The 21,962-nt window shown below is 44.4% G+C and overlaps 1 protein-coding gene across 1 annotated transcript in view; it reads right to left on the reverse strand.

The window, feature by feature from the left end:
- Positions 1-10,661, reverse strand: part of LOC137370264 (ras-related protein Rab-10-like) — a 56,538-nt gene extending 45,877 nt beyond the window's left edge. The window contains exon 1 of the mRNA XM_068032643.1: positions 10,529-10,661. Within this exon, the coding sequence (XP_067888744.1) occupies positions 10,529-10,661 (133 nt within the window). The remainder of the gene's footprint in view (positions 1-10,528) is intronic.
- Positions 10,662-21,962: the final 11,301 nt, after the last annotated feature.

Consider the following 21,962-nt stretch of genomic DNA (forward strand, 5'->3'; position numbering starts at 1 on the left):
GTGACCATAGAGCAGGCCATTGATCTGCTGAAGATGAGATTCAGGTGCCTAGATCAGTCTGGTGGAGCCCTTCAGTATGTCCTGGTAAGGGTTCCATGTATCGTGGCGGTCTGCTGTGCACTGCACAACCTGGCGCTGCAGAGGGGGAATCGATGAGCAACGAGGATAGCATGGAGCATACTGCTTCCTCGAACAATGAGAATGTGGAGGGGGAAGATGGGAAAGCCAGGACAAATGAAGGATCCCACTGACAACAGAAGACTGGCCATGAGATACATGCAACGAAGGCAATGCCCTTATACATTCGAATTTCCTTTGATCCTTACTGCCAGTTGTACCTTGACCGATAAAGACTTACCTTTATGCAGCCATGTGTCGCCTTCCTTCCTTTCTTCTTTCAGGAGGCACTCACTCATTGATGATTCGTGCAGCGCTGAGCTGGCCAGGCTCCAGAGTTGATCCCTTGCAGCATGATGTTTCATCTTGGGTTGTAGCAAAGAGCCAAAGGCCTGACGGAAGACGGGGGAGGTTGTCTATGCTTCAGAGAAATGATTTCTTCACATTTACAACAGATTCTACCCTTTGAATGTAAAGGACCTAATCACCCGTGTTGACCCCCGATTCTAAGTGGTTGTCTTTATTCTCTTGCATGAACTCCTACAAGGTGCTCCCCCTGGGCAGGCACCATGCTCCTATTACTGGGCAATGTCCAACCACACTTTGTGTCAGCAGCAGGCTTCTTCCTCCTGTTACAAGGTAACAATGTCCTCACAGCCCCCAACAGCACGTCCAGGGAGGGATCTGTGAAGTGGCCACAGTATTTGTCTGCCTTGACCCCCTTGCAACACTTGTTTGTCTCTTCATTCTAACTCCAACTGCTTCAACTTGCATGCATAGACTGTCCCTTAAATACTGAAGTTGAGATCATGTCATCAGGGTTGTCATCATGCCTGCTAACAGTTGAATGGGAAACCCGGAAGTAAAATGATAATGAGGCGGCTGAGTTAAAAAGCCACTGACAGATAGGTTGTACTTACTTCTGGATTTCCCGCGCACTATAGAGCCCTCCTGCCCCACACCACTCCCAGCACATCTGCAAATTAAAATCCAGCCCAAATATCTTTATAACCAGCACTAATGTGTTTAAAGAAAATGAAAAAAATTCAGTGCTTCTATAGTTTTTCACCTGAGTTGCTCGCAGCAGTATGCAAGAGATTCAGCTTTCATTCCTGGAGACTTAGGACAATCCTAGAGGGTTAGCAATCAGAAAGGCAGCTGCTTGGGAGCACTCCTGTAAACTTAAAAAATCTGCAGGCGTCAGGTGCACAGATGCCAACTAACTAAATACTGGCAAAGAAAGATCAGGTGTCTCTTTTTCTTCTTCTTTTGCCTCCTTGTCTTGAGAGACAATGGGTAAGTGCCTGCAGGTGGTCAGTGGTTTGTGGAGCAGTGCCTGGAGTGGCTATAAAGGCCAATACTAGAGTGACAGACTCTTCCACAGGTGCTGCAGATAAAATTGGTTGTCAGGGCTGTTTCGCAGTTGGCTCTCCCCTTGCGCTTCTGTCTTTTTTCCTGCCAACTGCGAAGTCTCTTCGACTCGCCACACTTTAGCCCCGCCTTTATGGCTGCCCGCCAGCTTAGGCGATCGCTGGCAACTGACTCACACGACTTGTGATCAATGTCACAGGACTTCATGTCGAATTTGCAGACGTCTTTAAAGCGGAGACATGGACGGCCGGTGGGTTTGATACCAGTGGTGAGCTCGCAGTACAATGTGTCCTTGGGGATCCTGCCATCTTCCATGCGGCTCACATGGCCAAGCCATCTCAAGCGCCGCTGACTCAGTAGGGTGTATAAGCTGGGGATGTTGGACGCCTTGAGGACTTCTGTGTTGGGGATACGGTCCTGCCACCTGATGCCAAGGATTCTCCAGAGGCAGCGAAGATGGAATGAATTGAGACGTCGCTCTTGGCTGACATACATTGTCCAGGCCTCGCTGCCGTAGAGCAAGGCTTGATACACGCGGACTTTTGTGTTCCGTGTCAGTGAGCCATTTTCCCACACTCTCTTGGCCAGTCTGGACTTGCAGTGGAAGCCTTTCCCATACGCTTGTTGATTTCTGCATCGAGAGACAGGTTACTGGTGATAGTTGAGCCTAGATAGGTGAACTCTTGAACCACTTCCAGAGCGTGGTCGCCGATATTGATGGATGGAGCATTTCTGACGTCCTGTCCCATGATGTTCATTTTCTTGAGGCTGATGGTTAGGCCAAATTCGTTGCAGGCAGCCGCAATCCTGTCGATGAGTCTCTGCAGACACTGTTCAGTGTGAGATGTTAATGCAGCATCATCAGCAAAGAGGAGTTCCCTAATGAGGACTTTCCGTACTTTGGTCTTCGCTGTTCGGGCAAGGTTGAACAACCTGCCACCTGATCTTGTGTGGAAGAAAATTCCTTCTTCTGAAGACTTGAACGCATGTGAGAACAGCACTGAGAAGAAAATCCCAAACAGTGTAGGTGCGAGAACACAGCCCTGTTTCACGCCACTCAGGATAGGAAAGGGGTCTGATGAGGCGCCGCTATGCGGAATTGTGCCTTTCATATTGTCATGGAATGAGGTGATGATACTTAGTAGCTTTTGTGGACATCCGATCTTTTCTAGTAGTCTGAAGAGACCACGTCTGCTGACGAGGTCAAAGGCTTTGCTGAGATCAATGAAAGCAACGTAGAGGGGCATCTGTTGTTCGCGGCATTTCTCCGTTAGCTGAAGAAGGGAGAACAGCATGTCAATGGTCGATCTCTCTGCTCGAAAGCCACACTGTGCCTCAGGGTAGACACGCTCGGCCAGCTTCTGGAGCCTGTTTAAAGCGACTCGAGCGAAGACTTTCCCCACTGTGCTGAGCAGGGAGATTCCACGGTAGTTGTTGCAGTCACCGCGGTCACCTTTGTTTTTATAGAGGATGATGATATTGGCATCGCGCATGTCCTGTGGTACTGCTCCCTCATCCCATCACAGGCAAAGCAGTTCGTAGAGTGCTGAGAGTATAGCAGGCTTAGCACTCTTAATTATTTCAGGGGTAATGCCGTCCTTCCCAGGGGCTTTTCCGCTGGCTAGAGAATCAATGGCATCATTGAGTTCCGATTTTGTTGGCTGTACGTCCAGCTCATCCATGACTCACAGACTACAATAGGAGCTGTGGATATTGTAAGTAAATATTTTACAAATCAGTGCAATAGAGCTTTGCCAGAGGGCACCCAGAACATTTTGAAAATCTTTCAAGAACATCAACAATACTCGGGGTGCACAAATAAAAGAAGTGAAATACAGGCAGAATTATGCCAAGAAGACCCATAGGTTCCATCAGGAAGTATGAGCATTGCTAAGTATATACATAATCAGGGTATGGTGTGCCAGGCTCCACTCCAAGAGGATTACTGTAATCCTACCATTAAAACAAGACTTTCAGCATGACCAGGATTCTCCAAAGCCTCCAGAGCAGCACAAAACTTCAGCTATCAGAAACAAAATAGGAAAACAGGTGAGAAAAACGGATTAGTAACTCTACGCAGAAAAAGAGTTCTGATGGAAGGCCACTGACCTGAAACATTAATTCTGCTTCTCTCTCCACATATACTGCCTGACCTGCTGAGTATTTCCAGCACTTTCTGTTTTTATTTCAGGTTTCCAGCATCTGCAGTATTTTGCTTTTATTAAATTGGAATCAAGATTGGCAGGCAAAACTGTAAAGGAACAATCAGCTAGCTGCCTTTAAAGAGGAGATAGTTCGGGCACAGTCAAGGTACACTCCCACGAGGGAGAAAGGTAGGGGAAAACAATTCAAGAGCTCCCTGGATGACGAGATAGCGAGTAAGATGAAGCAGAAAAAGGGTGCATATGACAGATGTCAGATGGATAATACAATTGCGAACCAGGCTGAATATAGAAGGTTCAGATGGGAAGTGTAAAATCAGAGAGACAAAGAGAGAGTATGAGAAGCAACTGGCAGCTAGCGCAAAAGGAACTCTAAAATAATTCTATGAGCATATAAATAGTAAAACGGTGATAAAAGGAGGACTGGGGAAAATTAGGGACCTAAAAGAAGATTTACACATGAAAGCAGGGGGTATGGCTGAGGTACTAAATGAGTACTTTGTATCTGTCTTTACCAAGTTACAATGAAAGAGGAGGTAGTTGAGACACTGGTTGGGCTAAAATTCGGTGAAGAGGAGGTGTACTTAAAGTTGATAAATCACCAGGACCGGATTAGATGGTTATTGAGGAATGTAAGAGTGGAAATTGCAGAGGCACTGGCCGTAATCTTCCAATCCTCCTTAGATACAGAGGTGGTGCCACAGGATTGGAGAATTGTGAATGTTACACCCTTCTTCAAGAAAGGGTGTAAGGATAGTCCCAGCAATTACAGGCCAACCAGTTTAACCTCAGTCGTGGGAAAGCTTTTAGAAAAAATAATTCGAGAGAAACCTACCAGTCGTTTGGGCAAATGAGAATTAACTGAGGAAAGCCAACACGGATTTGTTAAGGGCAAATTGTGTTTAACTGACTTGCTTGAGTTTTTGATTAAGTAACAGAGAGGGTTGATGAGGATAATGCAGTTGATGTGGTGCACGTAGACTTCCAAAAGGCATTGGATAAAGATCCACAGAACAGACTTGTCAGAAAAGTTAGAGCCCATAGAATAAAAGGGTCAGTAGCCACATGGATACGAAATTGGCTGAGTGACAGGAAACAGAGACTAGTGGTGAACGGTTGTTTTTTAGACTGGAGGAAGGTATATAGTGAGTTCTCCAGGGGTCAGTATTCGGGAACCCTGCTTTTCCTGACTTCTATTAATGACCTAGACTTGGGTATACAGGACACAATTTCAAAATTTGCGGATGACACAAAACTTGTAAGTATTATGAACTGTGAAGAGGATAGTGATAAACTTCAAAAGGACATAGGCTGGTGGAATGGGCATACATGTTGCAGATGAAATTTAATGCAGAGAAGTGTGAAGTGATTAATCTTGGTAGGAAGAACGAGGAGAGGCAATATAAAATAATGGGTACAATTCTAAAGGAGGTGCAGGAGCAGAGGAACTTGGGGGTATATAAGCACAAATCATTGAAGGTGGCAGGGCAGGTTGAGAAAGCAATTAATAAAGCATACGGGATCCTGGACTTCATAAATAGGGGCATAGAGTATAAAAGCAATGAAGTTCTGATAAACCTGTGTACAACAATGGTTCGGCCTCAACTGGAATATTGTGTCCAGTTGGGGGCACCACACTTTATGAAGGATGTGAAGGCATTAGAGAGGGTGCAGTAAAGATTCACGAGAATTATTCCAGGGATGAGGAACTTCAATTATGTGGATAGATTGGGGCTGTTCTCCTTGGAGAATAGATTAAGAGGAGATTTGATAGAGATGTTCAAAATGATCAGTGGTCTAGACAGAGTAGATTGGGAGAAACTGTTCCTGATGGCAGAAGTATCGAGAACCAGAAGACACCAATTTAAGGTGATTGGCAAAAGAAGCAAAAACAACAAGAGGAAATTTTTTTAATGCAGCAAGTGGTTTGGATCTGGAATGCACTGCCTGAGAGTGTGACGGAGGCAGATTCAATTGTGGCTTTCAAAAGGGAAATGGATAATTATCCGAACAGAAAAAATTTGCAGGGCTATGGGGAAAAGGCGGGGGAATGGGACTAGGTGAGCTGCTCTGGCACAGAACAGCATGGACACGATGAGCTAAATGATCTCATTCTGTGCTGTAGCCATTCTAACTTGGCCACATAATTGGCTAAGGGATATGAAGCAGAGAGTAGTGGTGCATGGATTTTTTTTGACTGGAGGGAAGTATGCAGTGAGTTCCCCCTGCAGTTGGTATTTGGACCACTGTTTTTTATGTCATATTTAAATGACACGCACTTAGGCATAGGGAGTACAATTTCGAAGTTTGCAGATGATATAAAACTTGGCAACCTAGTACATAGTGAGAAGGATAGTAACAAAGGTCAGGTGATAGAGACAGACTAGTGAAATGGGAAGACACGTGGCAGATACAATGTAGTGTGGGTAAGTGTGAAGTGGTGCACGTTGGGAGAAACAGCATGGAGAGGCAGTCTAATCTAAATGGTACAATTTGGTGGGGGGGGGGTGCAAGAACAGAGGAACTGGGGAGTACATATTCACAAATTCTTGAAGATGGCAGAGTAAGTTGACTAGGCAGTTAAGAATGCATATGGGCTATTTGACTTTGTAAATAGGGACACAAAATAGTGAATACAAAAACAGGGAAGTCATGCTGAACCTGTACAAATCATTGGTTAAGCCTCTGCTGGAGTATTATTTACAATTCATGGCACTTTAGGAAAGATGTCATATCTTGCAGGAGGTACAGAGGAGGTTTGCCAGGATGATACCAGGTACGAGGGACTTCAGTTATGTGGAGAGATTTGAGAAGCTGGGATTGTTTTCCTTAGAGCAGAAAAGGGTAAGTTAAGGGTAGAGCTAATAGAGCTACTTATATATAGATATAGATTTAAAATAATTGGCAAAAGAAGTAGAGCAGAAATGAGGAGAAATTATTTCACACAGAGGGTTGTATTGATCTGGAATGCATTACCTGAAAGGCTGGTAGAATCAGATTCCATAGAAACTTTTAAAAGGCAAATGGACATGTACTTGAAGAGAACTAATTTGCAGAGATATGGGGAGAAAGCTGGGGTATGGGTCTGAATTGCATCACTCTTTCATACAGCCAGCACAGGTATGATGGGCTGAATGTCCCCATTTTGTGTTGTAATCTTCTATGATTCTAAGTGACAGACACGTGTCATTTGCAAGGGACAATACCTTCATTACTTTCACTGCGAAGAGGAGGAATCAGCCTGACAGGGCACAGAATTTTTATTGGATCATGGTATGACAACATTGCAGGGCATCATAGATGGCATACATGTGTAAGTCAATGCATGATATCCAGGAAGCACTCACGGTGCCTTGAGAGAACAAAAATCTGTCTTCCTCAGCCTTAAATATACTCAATGATGAAGGATCCACAACACTCTGGAGTGGAGATTTCCAAAGTTTCACAACCCTCTGCGTGAAGAAATTTCTTCTCATCTCAGTCCTAAATGATCAACTCCTTATCCTGAAACTGTGCCCCTGTGTTCTAGATTCCCCAGCCAAGGAAAACAACATCCCAGTGTCTACCCTGTCAAGCCCCTTCAGAATCTGGTATGTTTCAATGAGATCACTTCTCATTCTTCTAAACTTCAGACAGTTTAGGCTCAATTTACTCAGATGTGATTGCAGGTAGTTGTTGTTCACCAAGGTCTCCGAGGATGGAGGTGGCTCTATAACTCGAGGTGCTAAGCCATAAGTTTCAACAGCTGTCAAAGATGAGAGGGACAACCTGCATCCATCCACTACCTGGTACTTCATCAACCCTTTGGAATGACCAGATTCAAGAAGCAGATTCTGTTTTCCATTCTGGTATGCCCTAGCTGCTGTGCATTCCAACAGGTTGAATAGCCATCAATAGTTACCACTGAGAAGTGTGATATCCACTATCGAGGTTCTCTTGAAGTGACAACCTCCAAGCCTGTCCAATCTACTGCCAAGTAGTTTGAGCCCAAATTTTCAAAGATCTCAGTCAAAATGTACTGAAGAAAAGCATATCTGGTCTTGGGCCTTCTGGCCTTGGGCCTCTCTAGCAGATGGCCATGGAGTTGTCAAAGCTTCCAATGTGCATTGTAGTGACTTGGGGGTTCAGGTGCATAGATCTTTAAAATGCCATGAGCAAGTGCAGAAAATAATCAAAAAGGCTAATGGAATGCTAGCCTTTATATCTCGAGGATTGGAGTATAAAGACACAGAGGTTATGCTGCAGCTGTACAAAACCCTGGTTAGATCCCACTTGGAGTACTGTGAGCAGTTCTGGGCACTACACCTTAGGAAGGATATATTGGCCTTGGAGGGAGTGCAACGTAGATTTACAAGAATGATACCTGGACTACAGGGGTTAAGTTATGAGGAGAGATTACACAAATTAGGCCTGATTTCGCTAGAATTTAGAAGATTAAGGGGTGATCTGATCAAAGTCTTCAAGATATTAACAGGAAAAGACAGGCTAGATAAAGATAAACTATTTCCACTGGTTGGAGATTCTAAAACTAGGGGGCATAGTCTAAAAATTAGGACCAGACTGTTCAGGAGAGATGTTAGGAAGCACTTCTTCACACAAAGTGTGGTAGAGGTTTGGAGCTCTCTCCCACAAACAGCAGTTGAAGCTAGAACAGTTGTTAATTTTAAATCTGAGATAGATAGATCTTTGTTAAGCAAAGATATTAAGGGATATGGGCCAAAGGCAGGTATATGGAGTTAGGCCGTGGATCAGCCATGATCTCATTGAACGGCGGGACAGGCTTGAGGGGCTGAATGGCCTAATCCTGTTCCTATCTTCCTATGTTTCCTATGTTAGTTGTGTAAATCTGTGATGGATGTCTGCACAGTTCCTAGTAACCCTTACCAGCTGTTCAGCGCACCCACAAAAGATCTGCAAAAGCCATTTACTTATCCATCAACTTCCTTCTGAAATCTGGTCCAGAGGAATACCAGTCTTTGACCCATATAGCTGAGAAAATCGTGGCCATTACTTTCTGTTCCTCTAGTACAATCTCCACTTACGCCTCATCACTGATTATTTCGGCTTCACCTGTCCTTTCTCCACAAACTCTCTAAAGACCGCCTGGTGCTATACCTCTGCACCAGATGAAATGCATGTCATGATGTGCTGTGGTGAACTGCAAATTTCTTGAGTGTCACCGGGGCTGGTACCCCATCTTAGGAAGTCGGTATTAGAAAAGAAAAAGATGTGTTGCAGAAGTATCAAAAGAGAGTGCCTTCTACTAGAGATATATTGTGTGCCATGTTGCAGCTCTGCAAATTGTACCCCCTATAACCACAAACAACATCTACAAATTTTAGAAATTGGAACAGCTGGACAAGCAACCCTATGGTCACACTACAGGCTGAATTTTCAATGGGTTGCGGAGGTAGAACCTGAGGCAGGTGGGTCTGCAATTTCCTGCTACCAGTCAGTGTGCCAATCTGCCGCCATGGTTCTGCCTCCGGGCATTTGTCAGAAGCCATTCGGAATTTCCTGGACGGCAAGTGGGCCCCCTGATGAGGCCAAAGTTCGGCTGATGAATTGAGGCAGCCCACTGCTGGCAGACCCGGGGCATCGCAATTGCCAGAGGGCCACAGCTATGGCTGCAGGCCATCCTGTGGAGCGGTTCTCCCTCCACAATGACAGTCTGGCAGCTGCGGCTACTTTTTATTTTTAATGTTTGAAAAATTCTTCAAAAGGTACTCCATCTTGAGGTGCCCTCTTGTTCGCTTACCTAAATTGGCAGCTCCCATTTCTGACAGTGGGGTTGCTGATCTTTCAGTGCTCGAGAGCCTCCTATTGGCTCTCCAGCTTTGGGAGCCTACCCTCTGTCCATAATTGGACGGGGCTTCTGGACCTCCATTTAATTGGTTGCTTCCTCAAAAAACGCCCTCTGGGTCCCGATGGTGGCATTTGTGGGTTCCTGACCTGCATTTCCTCCCAACACCAGGATCAGGAACTGGGAATGAAAATTCAGACCTACATTCTTCCATGTAAGAATCCATCTGAATACAGCAGGCATGTATTTTCTGACTGCAGTGTTGGTTCAGAGCACATCTTACAAGATTTATGGTGACAATGGAAGCTACTTATGTGGCATATACAAAGTGTACCCTGCAACTTTAATTCTATGAAAGCATGTATGAAAATGGTGAAAGGCTGTCTCAATGTTTTGCATGTTGCCTCTCCAAGGATGCTCTAAGACAAGTTCAGCTGGTACCATAATGTCATGCACCAACAGTAACATTCTGTTGAAATTAAGGTACACTTAACCTGAGCACTCCTGATACTTTAAAATTTCTTGTGTATTTATTTCTACAGACCTGGGAGAATGCACTCACTCTCTTAGTAACCTCCAATCAGGTAGCTTGCACCTCTGCTTTCACATGAGCTCTAAAGATGGATACCCTTCTTCACCTCAATTCAAAGCAGGGCCTCCAAGACAGCATACTTCTAAAATGTTTTAACAAACCAATGAAAAAGACGTATCTGGAACATCAAAAAATTCTACCCCATTTACTGACGTGCAGCAGCTCTTTAAGACCTGCTATCATGATAGATTTTCGACCCTCAACCAATCTTGTGCCACCCTGTGCTCCCTGAACTTGTTGCATATGTGCAGTCTATTAAAATTAGGATGGGGAAGCCTTGCAAAACAGAGCAAGGCCAGCCATCTGTAATCCTGGCCCTAGCCTGGCTATGATACTCTTATTTTTGGAAGAGAGAAAACTGATATTGTCCTTCTTTTCCTCAATTAATTTAGCTTTGATGTCTTGGGTGAAGTTAACTCTTGGTGCAGGAACTTTGGAGAAACTCATGGAAATCAGCTTTTAGATTTGTCTGACAATACTTGCCTATTGTGGGTAAGAATGAAGCATGGAAATTGTCCTCAGTTAATCTCTTTAATATGGCAGTTTTACCTACATTGGAGTCTCCCACCATAATGACTTTTGAAAGAATATCTCCAGACAGATTCACATCTTCCATTTTTAAAGGCAGCGGAGTCACAGAGTAAACATCCTTCCACTGAAATTCATTTACTCATTCAGATTTCTAGCTTGAAGAGGTAATTCCTTTCAATTAACTCCTTGTCAGATGAGCCTAACTTGAATAGGTAGGCCTCAATTTCTATTTGGATGAAATAAGCCTCAATTGGCAAAGGCCTCAATTAACAAGCCACAGTTCCCTTGGGAAGTTGAATTTTCTCATCAGACAATATGGATGGAAAAATAGATAGGATGAGGATCAATGGATGGTCCTGAGTTCTCTTGAATAAGCAGGATGAGGCTCAATGAATAGCTGTCAGCTGCCAATGGATAGGACCTGCCCATGGACAATGGTGTTTTAATGCACAAAGTCTCAGATGGCTGGTCCTCAATGAACAGCAGTTAGTTTTTCAATGGTCAAGTCTTCTCTCACTTTCTCCTTGCATAAGTCAGATCAAGATTCTAAACTAAGTCTTGAATTCCTCTTCAGACAGTAAAGGATGAGGCCTCATGGAAATCCCTCTCTGCATAGGACAGAAGGAATCTCAATGAAAAGTTCTTAAGGTTTCGATGGACCAGAGAAGTTTCAGGTGGTCAATTTCACTCTGCATGACCCAGGGTCAACCTAATGGCAACTCTTAGTTCTCCGCCAGAAAAACGTCAGTGGACGGGTCAATTGGCAGTAGATAGCCCACCCCCAGTCCACGCGGTACGTGAATTCCTCGTTTAGTCTCTAATCCTGACGTAAATCACGAAGCAGTACTTTAAAAAAAATCTGTTAAACGAGAACCGGGCTCAGAGCGGCGATGAGCTTGAACCCAGCGAAGCCGCGGCTCGTGCCAAGCCACGTGCTCCCTCCCAACCATCAACCGACACCTCGCGGCAGTGCGCGAGCTCCGGTAAGCTGGAACCGCCCACCAATCAGAAACAATCAGCATGGATACGTCATAGAAGCCGCTCAGAAGCATGGGAGCTGTGCGCGAGGGATTTTAAACAAAATCACAGGGGATTGTGGGGTTGGGTAGAATAGAGGTAACAGCATCGGGGTTGTGGGCAGCTAACAGGGCCTGTCCAAGGATCACTTTTTAAATGGATTAGTAAACACGGACACCTCCACCATCTAATCCTTGCATAGTTACATTGCTGATTGAAAGTTGATCAGCGTCCTGTTAAATAGACGCATGAAATTTGCCAGCGCTATCCCATAGAGTGAACATTGATATAATTAGTGATGTGAAAACATTTATCTTCCCTTCAACTATTAGATCGCCCTACAGGCTCAGCAACATGTCTGTGGAATACCTCACTGCATGACACCTCTCTGCTCTTCCTGGTTTGGGATTAGGCTCAGTGTCTCCTGTTGGGAATGCTGGCACCATTTTAGGTGTAACCCTCCACCAACCGTCTACTCATGGCTGCTGAGGGGGTACTCGTACAAGGAACGCACAAAGTTAACATGTAGGTGCAGCAGGCTATTAGGAAGGCAAATGACATGTTGGCCTTTATTGCAAGGGGATTGGAGTACAGGAATAAAGAAGTCTTACTAAAATTGTACAAGGCTTTAGTGAGACCGCACCTGGAATACTGTGTGCAGTTTTGGTCTCCACATTTCGAAACATAGAAAAATAGGAGCAGGAGTAGGCCATTCGGCCCTTCGAGCCTGCACCGCCATTCAATACGATCATGGCTGATCATCCAAACTCAATACCCTGTTCCCGCTTTCTCCCCGTATCCCTTGATCCAAGAAAGAAAGGATATACTTGCGCTGGAGGCAGTGCAGTAAAGATTGGTCCCTGGGATGAGGGGGTTGCCCTATGATGAGAGACTGAGTAAATTGGGCCTATATTCTCTGGAGTTTAGAAGAATGAGAGGCGATCTAATTGAGACATATAAGATTCTGAAAGGGCTTGATAGGCTAGAAGCTGAGAGATTGTTCCCACGGGTCAGGGAATCTAGAACACAGGACACAGTCTCAGGTTAAGGGGTCAGTTATTCAGGACCGAGATGAGGAGAAATTACTTCACTCAAAGGGTTGTGAATCTTTGGAATTCTGCACCCCTGAGGGTTGTGGATGCTCCATCGTGAATACATTTAAGGCTGAGATATATAGATTTTTGGGTTCACAGGGAATCAAGGGATATGGGGACCGGACAGGAAAGTGGAATTGAATCCCAAGATCAACCATGACCGTATTGAATGGCTCCTGTTTTATTGTGTTCTTGTGAGTGTTTTAAGTTTTTTTTCCTCCGCCTTTGTATTTATCAGCCTGTCCGCATAGAATGTCTTTGACACATTGACTGGTGTGCAGCATTTCTGCCATTGGGACAATGGCAATAACTGGGACCATGGCTTTAGTCTGGATCCAGTCAACAGGCCCAGCTGCCATACTCAGTGATCGAAGCTCAGCTTGATCATCAAGGCTGCCAAGGTGGACCCTTCCTACTCTCTCCCAGTTCCAGCCTTCAAATCCATTCCTGCTGTTTCTGGGACCTCTCATCTCCTATCTCGGGTTTATCAGTCAATCTGAGGTTCCGTGAACCTGGTTAAGTGTCTGTTTCCAGGGCTGCCTCAGCCCCAGTGTCCACACAGTGATTTCTTACCAACATTTCACTATGCAAGTGCACCAGGCTCCTGGGCCTGATACCAAAATTCCCGGTGCACGAACACTTGGCTGTGCCACTGGAGCACACAAAGGAATTCAAAGCAAAGGCCAACAGTGCACACCCGACCTGCGCCATTGAAGCAAAGGGTCCCATTGATATTCCCATTTGTGAATCCCCTGCAAAGTCTCCAGGGACCCCCAGAGAGCCATGTAGCCCAATTTGAGAACCACTGAGCTAAAACTTTTTCGTATTCATATTTGAAGTTCTACGTTGCAGTAGATTGTGATAGTTTATCTTTTAAGACTAGTTTATCATTAATACTCTTGTTTATCATTAATACTCTTACGCTCCGTTCTGCAGATTTGCGTTTCAAGTCAAATAACAATGCAGGTTAGGCTGGATAGGAAGTCGTATATATAATTGAAAAGGAAAACATTGCAGAGCTCTAGAGAAAGAGGAGTGGGACTAATTGGAAAGCAACTTCAAAGAGCCAGCATAGGAATAATGAGCCAAATGACTTCCTTCATTACTGTAAATATTGGGAAGGTTGAAGCCATTGTCTTTGGTCCCCACTCCAAACTCCTTTCCCTAGCTATCTACTCCATCACTCTACCTGGCAAATGTCTGAGAATAAGCCAAACTATTCATAACCTCGGTGTCATATTTGACCTCAGGATAAGCTTCTAACCACACTGCCTATTTCCACCTGCGTAACATTGCCCAACCTCGCCCTACCTCACCTCATCTGCTTCTGAAACCCTCATTCATGCCTTTGTTAGCTCTAGACTTGACTATTCCAATGCAGTCCTGGCCAGCCTCCCACATTTTACCCTTCGTAAACTTGAGGTGATCCAAAGCTCTGCTGCCCGTGTCCTTACTTGCACCAAGTCCCATTCATCTGTCACCTCTATGCTTGCTGACCTACATTGGCATGTACAAAATTGCTTCATAAAACACAACAATGGCCAGAATTTTACTCTCGTCGGACGGGAGCTATCCACTGACCGAAAAGTAGGTGGAGATCCCACCTTCGCCTGGCCTGGGGATCCAGACCGCATCTCACGGTCCCCAAGCCCTTAATTGGTCTGAGGCGGGACTTCCACCTCATTGAAGCAGGACATCCCGCCTAATTGAGCTGCCGGCCATTCAGCGGGCTAGCAGCTCTTAGTCCCAGCAATGCCACTGGGAGCGGTGGCCACTGCTGGGGCTGCAAACCAGCTTCAAAAAGAAGAGGAAGGATGGCCCTGAGAAAAGGTATGTATTTGGGGCTTCGCCGGGTGTGATTGGTCGCGCCCCAGCAAGACAAGGGTGGACGATTGGGGGGGACGGTGGGCGTGTTGGGCGTTGGGGGTGATTGGGGCATCAGGGGAAGCCCTCCGTCCTGCACAAGCCTAATCAGGAGGGGCCCCCCTCCAGGCCATCAGAAAGTCGACGACTTTTAACAGGCGCCTTTTCTGGGGCCTGGGCTGCCCACCTGCCAACGGGAAGATCCCCGTGGCAGCGGAGGTCGGGAACATAGGAGCAGGAGTAGGCCATTCAGCCCATTGAGCCTGCCCGCCATTCAGTATGATCATGGCTGATCATCCATGTCAATGCCTTTTCCCCACATTATACTCATATCCCCTTATGTCATTTGTATTTAGAAATCTGTCAATCTATGCGTTAAACATACTCAATGACTGAACTTCCACAGCCCTCACCCGAGCCTCCCTCCATTTTATGCCCCCCCCCCTCCCCCGCTCTAGATTCTCCAACAAGGGGAAACATCCTTTCCACATCCACCCTGTCAAGACCCCTCAGGATCTTATATGTTTCAATCAAGTCACCTCTTACTCTTCTAAATTCCAGCGGATATAAACCTAGCCTGTCAAACCTTTCCTCATAGGACAACCCGCTCATTCCAGGTATTAGTGTAATAAACCTTCTCTGAACTGCTTCCAATGCATTTACATCCTTCCTTAAATAAGGAAACCAATACTGTACACAGTACTCCAGATGTGATTTCACCAATGCCCTGAATAGCTGAAGCATAACCTCCCTATTTTTATATTAAATTCCCCTCGCAATAAACGATAACATTCTATTAGCTTTCCTAATTACTTGCTGAACCTGCATACTAACCTTTTGTGATTCATGCGCTAGCTCACCCAGATCCCTCTGCATCTCAGAGCTTTGCACTCTCTCACCATTTAGATAATATGCTTCTTTTTTATTCTTCCTGCCAAAATGGACATTTTTATATTTTCCCGCATTATGCTCCATTTGCCAGATCTTTGCCCACTCACTTAACCTATCTATATCCCTTTGTAGCCTACTTATGTCTTCTTCACAACTTACTTTCGTACCTATCTTTGCATCATTAGCAAATTTAGTAACCATACCTTCGGTCCCCTTCATCCGTCATTTATATAAATTGTAAATTGTATGTTAATTGTAATTGTTAATTGTATATCAACTATGCTTAATTATATACAGGTGGAGGGCATTAATTGGGGTTTCACTTGAATGCATATAAAGAGACACGTATTGAAACTGTGATATTTATTTATTTATTTATTTAGAGATACAGCACTAAAACAGGCCCTTCGGCCCACCAAGTCTGTGCCGACCAATAACCACCCATTTATTCTAACCCAACAGTAATCCCATATTCCCGATCACCTCCCTACACTAGGGGCAATTTACAACAGCCAATTTACCTATTACCTGCAAGTCTTTTTGGATGTGGGAGGAAACCGGAGCACCCGGCGAAAACCCACGCAGACACAGGGAGAACTTGCAAACTCCGCACAGGCAGTACCCAGAATCGAACCCGGGTCCCTGGAGCTGTGAGGCTGCGGTGCTAACCACTGCGCCACTGTGCCGCCCATAATGATGTGGTTGAGTTAGGAGGTGTACACTTGTAATGTTTCACTCTGTAAATAAATGTTAGGCTGAGTAAAGATTGACTCAAGTACTATGCTTCACCAACTGGCTTTCTGGAATATAACATAGTAGCAGAGGATGGTTGCCTAAAGGTGAAGCTTGGAAACTAAGAAAAAAAAATTCAGAAAGAAGACAACAATCCTAGTAGCCATTGTGAGAAATGGCAGAAAGCAAGCGTAAATTGTTGGGGTATGATTACCCTCCAATGTTCTTGGAGTCTGAACTATATGACCAGTGGAAGAATTAAGTGGATATGTGGACAGAGGTTACATCCCTACCAAAGAGGAAACAAGGTATTCACTTGGCATTGTTGCTTCCGACCAGAAGTAAAATCAGAAATAAAGCCTTTTGCGAACTGAATGCTTGTCAGTTGGATACTGATGAAGGTTTGCATCTTCTATTAGAGTTCTTGGATTAAATTAGCAAGACATATGATCTATTAAATACCTATGAGGCATGGTCAAGCTTTGGTAGATTTTGGAAAACAGGTAGTTATTCAATCGAGCGATACATCATGGACTGTAACAGACTAAACAGACTTTAACAGTATAAAAGATTAAGAAAATTAAATTTATGGATCTCTGGTTCAGTGCTAGCATTTAGATTGCTGGATTGTGCTAAAGTGTCATATATGGACAGGCATCTGGTTCTAACTGGTGTTTGGTCTTCAGAGAGAGACTCCCTGTTGGATCAGATGCCTATTACTTTGAATAAATTCCTGGGGAAACAGTCATTTCCTGCAGCCTTGGTGGAACAAATGGGGGACATTCCGTGGTGACACAAAGAATAGAGGACTCAATCGTTGCCGGATTTTGAAATGGTCCAAAAACTGGACACAGTCATCAGTACAATGGAAGAGTTACAGACAGGTAAAATGAGGATAATAGCACCTTTAGCAAATCTGGCTATCACAGCAGAAGACAGAATTGGAACAGCAATAATAGGCAAATGAATCCCATGACTCTATGACTCTAAGACTCTATGAATGCCCAAGGAACAGTTAATAGATGCTTCAGGTGTCACTCAAAGTATCATACTGCAATTGAACTTCCCAAAGTGGAGAGGCAGGGTTCTCAGAATGACACATGTCACAGAGAATGCTGAGGTAGAAGATGAAGATAATGTTGAATCTGAATTAATTGTCCGAGTCACAAGGAGTGTTAATCCTGTGATGAATGTGTTAGTCACGGACTCGTTCAACTGTGGTATGCTGGAAATCGCTTGCACTTCTACAATATATGGAACAGATTGGTTAAAGTGTTATCTGGATTCACTCAGTAGTGAGGATCGACGCAAGCTTAAGGAATATAAAAGCACTACTTGATTTAGGTTCTGTGATGACAACAGATTGAGGTCACTAAAGAGAGTTGTAATACATTTGCAATAGCTGGAGTAAGCCACTTTATTAGTGCCGATGTGATCTCCAGTGCAATACATTTGCTGTTGAGTAAACCTTCTATGAAAAAGGTACAAATGACACTTCACATGGAGCATGATAAAGCAATTGTTTTTGGAAAGTTAGTGGATCTGCAGTTTACCTAGTCAGGACATTATTGTAAAAGCAAAATACTGCGGATGCTGGAAATCTGAAATAAAAGCAGAAAATGCTGGAAATACTTAGCAGGTCTGGCTGCATCTGTGGTGAGAGAAACAATGTTAACGCTTTAGGTCAATGACCTTTGATCAAAACTCAGTGTTCTGATGAAAGAACATTATTGTATCCCCTGAACAAAACCTGATGTTTCTCATCAGAGTGTAAGACATGTATTAATTGCATCAAGTGATAAGAATCAGAGAAAAAAAAGAAAATTGTCTTAAGGTTACCTAGACATTTTGCTCATTCTAATTGTCAAAGATTAAAAACTCTGCTAACGGATGCAGGTATGGTTAGTGAAGAATATATGAGACTAATAGAAGAGATTAGTAAGAAGTGTGAAATTTGTAAAAAGTATCGGAGTACACGCCACATCCTATTGTAAGCCTTCCATTGGCATGTGTCTTTAACGAGGTAGTTGCTATGGATCTAAAGGTATGGGACAAAAACAGAAATATTTTCTTTCTACATTTTGTAGACCTGGCAACCCGATTTAGTCTTTCTACGATAATACATAGTAAGGACAAAAGAGTAATTATGGACAAAATCATGGAGAAATGGATTGGGACTGGACTTGGGTCACCAGTTAAATTATTGACTGATAATGGAGGGGACTTTGCTAATGACGGGTTCAGAGATATGTTTGAAAACATGAACATTATGGTCATGAATACCGCAGCTAAAAATCCTTTCAGCAATGGACTCTGTGATGATTGATGAAATGCTGCAAAAAATCTTCGCTGATCAACCAGATTGCAAGTTGACAACCGCACTGCCATGGGCAGTTCATTCAAAGAATTTGCTTTAGATGATTAGAGGTTATAGTCCCTATGTCATGAAGACCCCCACCTGCCAAGAATGAGGTATATTAATTCCGTCAAATGAACATTAATATTAAACTGTTGCTGGAGTGAAGAAATTACTTGTTTAAAGAGATCACCAGACATTTGCAAACTAGGGAGAGACAAAAGAATTTTTCACTGATTCAATTAACAGAGATTGGGCTGGGCAATGGTGATCCACATCTTGTCGGGGTAAGAGACAGCACTACACCACCCCCCACCGCCCCCCCACTGAGAGCTTTGAAATCCACAAATGCAGGAGTTTGTTTAAGCAGTGAGTCACATGACTAACCTGCTGGCCCAGGTCTGGTTTTGAATTGGGCTCACAGGACAGTTTGAAGACAGACTGCAGATTGTAACTGAACATGGAACAAGACAGCTTCTCTTCTGGCTGGCTCTGTCTCACTTTCTCACAAGCCGCCGGACCCACTGAAGTCGCTTAAACCTGAAAAAGACTCCTACATCAAAACAAATTTGTTGGGTCTCAACGAACAGCAAGACTTACCAGAAACTAAAGACTCCACATTGAACTTAAATGACTGTAAATACATCCAGCTATTGCCTCAAACTTTTTCCCTTTATTCTTTCGACTTTTTTTCTGTCTCTATCTGCATATGTGTTTATTGCGTATGCATGCTAGCTTGATCATGTCGCATACTCGTAGTCGTTAACTGGATTAGAGTTTAAGATTAATAAACTTCCACCTTTCTTGTTTAAATCTAAGCAAACCTGTCAAATTTGATTTCTTTGCCTTGCAATTGGAAAGAAGTAATCAAAGATTCACTGAAGGGGAGCTAAAAACATGGTGTTTAAAAATTAAACCCTGTTATGGTTAAACCAGGCAAAGGCTGAGAGGAACCGCCATAACACCCTATCAGTTGGCCAATGGACACAATCCCAAATTGCCTTCTGTGCTATGCAATAGTCTTCCTACTCCAGAAGGTACTACAATTAGTTCATTTTTTTCTGCACATTTGAATGCTTTACATGTAGGGAGATGGGCTTTCATCAAGGCCACGGTATTGGAATAAATTTGGAGAGCTTTAAGGCATCATATAAGAATAAGACCATCTGAGACAGAATTTAATTCAGGAGAATTGGTGTATTATAAAAGAGAGGATCATCGGGAATGGAAAGGCCCTGGTATGGTAATAGTCATGATGGCAGGACAGTAGCTATCAAGCATGGTAATGAAACTGTTAAAGTTCATTCCTCATAATTATTTGGGATTAATGTCAAAATCTTAGACTCTGAGGAGCTGCTAGAAGTTAATAAGGCACCTTGTACCTCAAATGTTCATACGTTTTGTGATGAAGGTCCTGAGGAACAGAATATGGTAGTTCAAGGAGATCTGGCAGCATCTGTGAAGAGAGAAGCAGAGTTAACGTCTCAGGTCAGTGACTCTTCTTCAGAATGAAAAAGTATTAGAAATGTAAAAGGTTTTAAGCAAGTAAAGCAGGGGTGGGGCAAGAGATAACAAAAGAGAAGGTGTTGACAGGACAAGGTCACAGAGAATAACTGACCAGAAGGTCATGGAACAAAGGCAAACAGTATAGATTCATAGAGTTATACAGCACAGAAACAGGCCCTTCAGCCCATCGTGTCTGTGCCGGCCATCAAGCACCTACCTATTCTAATCCTATTTTCTAGCACTTGGCCCGTAGCCTTGTATGCAATGGCGTTTCAAGTGCTCATCTAAATACTTCTTAAATGTTGTGATGGTTCCTGCCTCTACCACCCCTTCAGGCAGTATGTTCCAGATTCCAACCACCCTCTGGATGAAAATTGTTTTCTTCAAATCCTCTCTAAACCTCCTGCCCCTTACCTTAAATCTATGCCCCGTGGTTATTGACACTTCCACTAAGGGAAAAAGTCTCTTCCTATCTAATCTATCAACGCCTCTCATAATTTTGTATTCCTCAATTACGTCCCCCCTCAGCCTTCTCTGCTCTAAGGAAAACAACTCTAGCCTTTTCAGTCTCTCTTCATAGCTGAAATTCTCCAGCCCAGGCAACATCCTGGTGAATCTCCTCTGCAACCTCTCCAGTGCAATCACATCCTTCCTATAGTGTGGTGCCCAGAACTGTACACAGTACTCCGGCTGTGGACTAACTAGTGTTTTATACAGCTTCATCATACCCATCCAACTCCTCTAACCAAAAAAAAAGGACTCTTGTGTGGAGGGTTTGGTAAGGTAAGGTTTTCCTTTATTTTTTAAAAAATCTCTTTTGTCAATTTAGAGCGGAGGGGATGGAAGCTAGGGCAATTGCATGCTCCTGTTGCAGGATGTGGGAGGTAAGGGTCACCACTTGTGTCCCTGCTGACTTCACCTGTGAGAAGTGCACCCAACTCCAGCTCCTCACAGACCACGTTAGGGAGCTGGAGCTGGATGAACTTCGGATCATTCAGGAGGCTGAGGGGGTGATAGAGAGCAGTTATAGGGAAGTAGTGACACCTAAGTTACAGGATAAAGGTAGCTGGGTGACAGTCAGGGGAGGGAAAGGTAATAGTCGCACAGTGCAGGGATCCCCTGTGGTCGTTCCCCTCAATAATAAGTATACCATTTTGGATACAGTTGGGGGGGACGACCTACAAGGGGAAAGCCACAGCGGCCAGGTCTCTGGCACTGAGCCTGGCTCTGTGGCTCAGAAGGGAAGGGGGGAGAATAGGAGAGCGATAGTGATAGGAGATTCAATGGTTAGAGGAACAGACAGGAGATTCTGTGGTCGCGAACAAGACTCCCAGATGGTATGTTGCCTCCCGGGTGCCAAGGTCAGGGATGTCTCGGATCGAGTCTACAGGATTCTGAAGGGGGAGGGGGAGCAGCCAGAAGTCGTGGTACACATCGGTACCAATGACATAGCTAGGAAAAGGGATGAGGACCTGAAAAGCGAATATAGGGAGTTAGGTTGGAAGCTAAAAGGCAGGACGAGCAGAGTAGTAATCTCAGGATTGATACCGGTGCCATGTGCTAGTGAGGCTAGAAACAGAGAGCGAGTGCAGCTGAACACGTGGCTACAGAGCTGGTGTAGGAGGGAGGGCTTCAGATATGTGGATCATTGGGATACCTTCTGGGAAAGGTGGGACCTGTACAAGAAGGACGGGTTGCATCTGAACTGGAGGGGCACCAATATCCTGGGCGGGAGGTTTGCTAGAGCTCTTCGGGAGGGTTTAAACTAGTCTGGCAGGGGGATGGGAACTGGAGCTATGGATCAGTGGATAGGGCAGCTGTTGAACAGGCAGATACAGAGTGCAGAGAGTCTGTGAGGAAGGTTAGACAGTTGACTGGGCAAAGTTGCAGCCAGTATGATGGGTTGAAGTGTGTCTATTTTAACGCA

Source organism: Heterodontus francisci, chromosome 5 (genome assembly GCF_036365525.1).
Source record: "Heterodontus francisci isolate sHetFra1 chromosome 5, sHetFra1.hap1, whole genome shotgun sequence".
NCBI classification, from domain to species: domain Eukaryota; kingdom Metazoa; phylum Chordata; class Chondrichthyes; order Heterodontiformes; family Heterodontidae; genus Heterodontus; species Heterodontus francisci.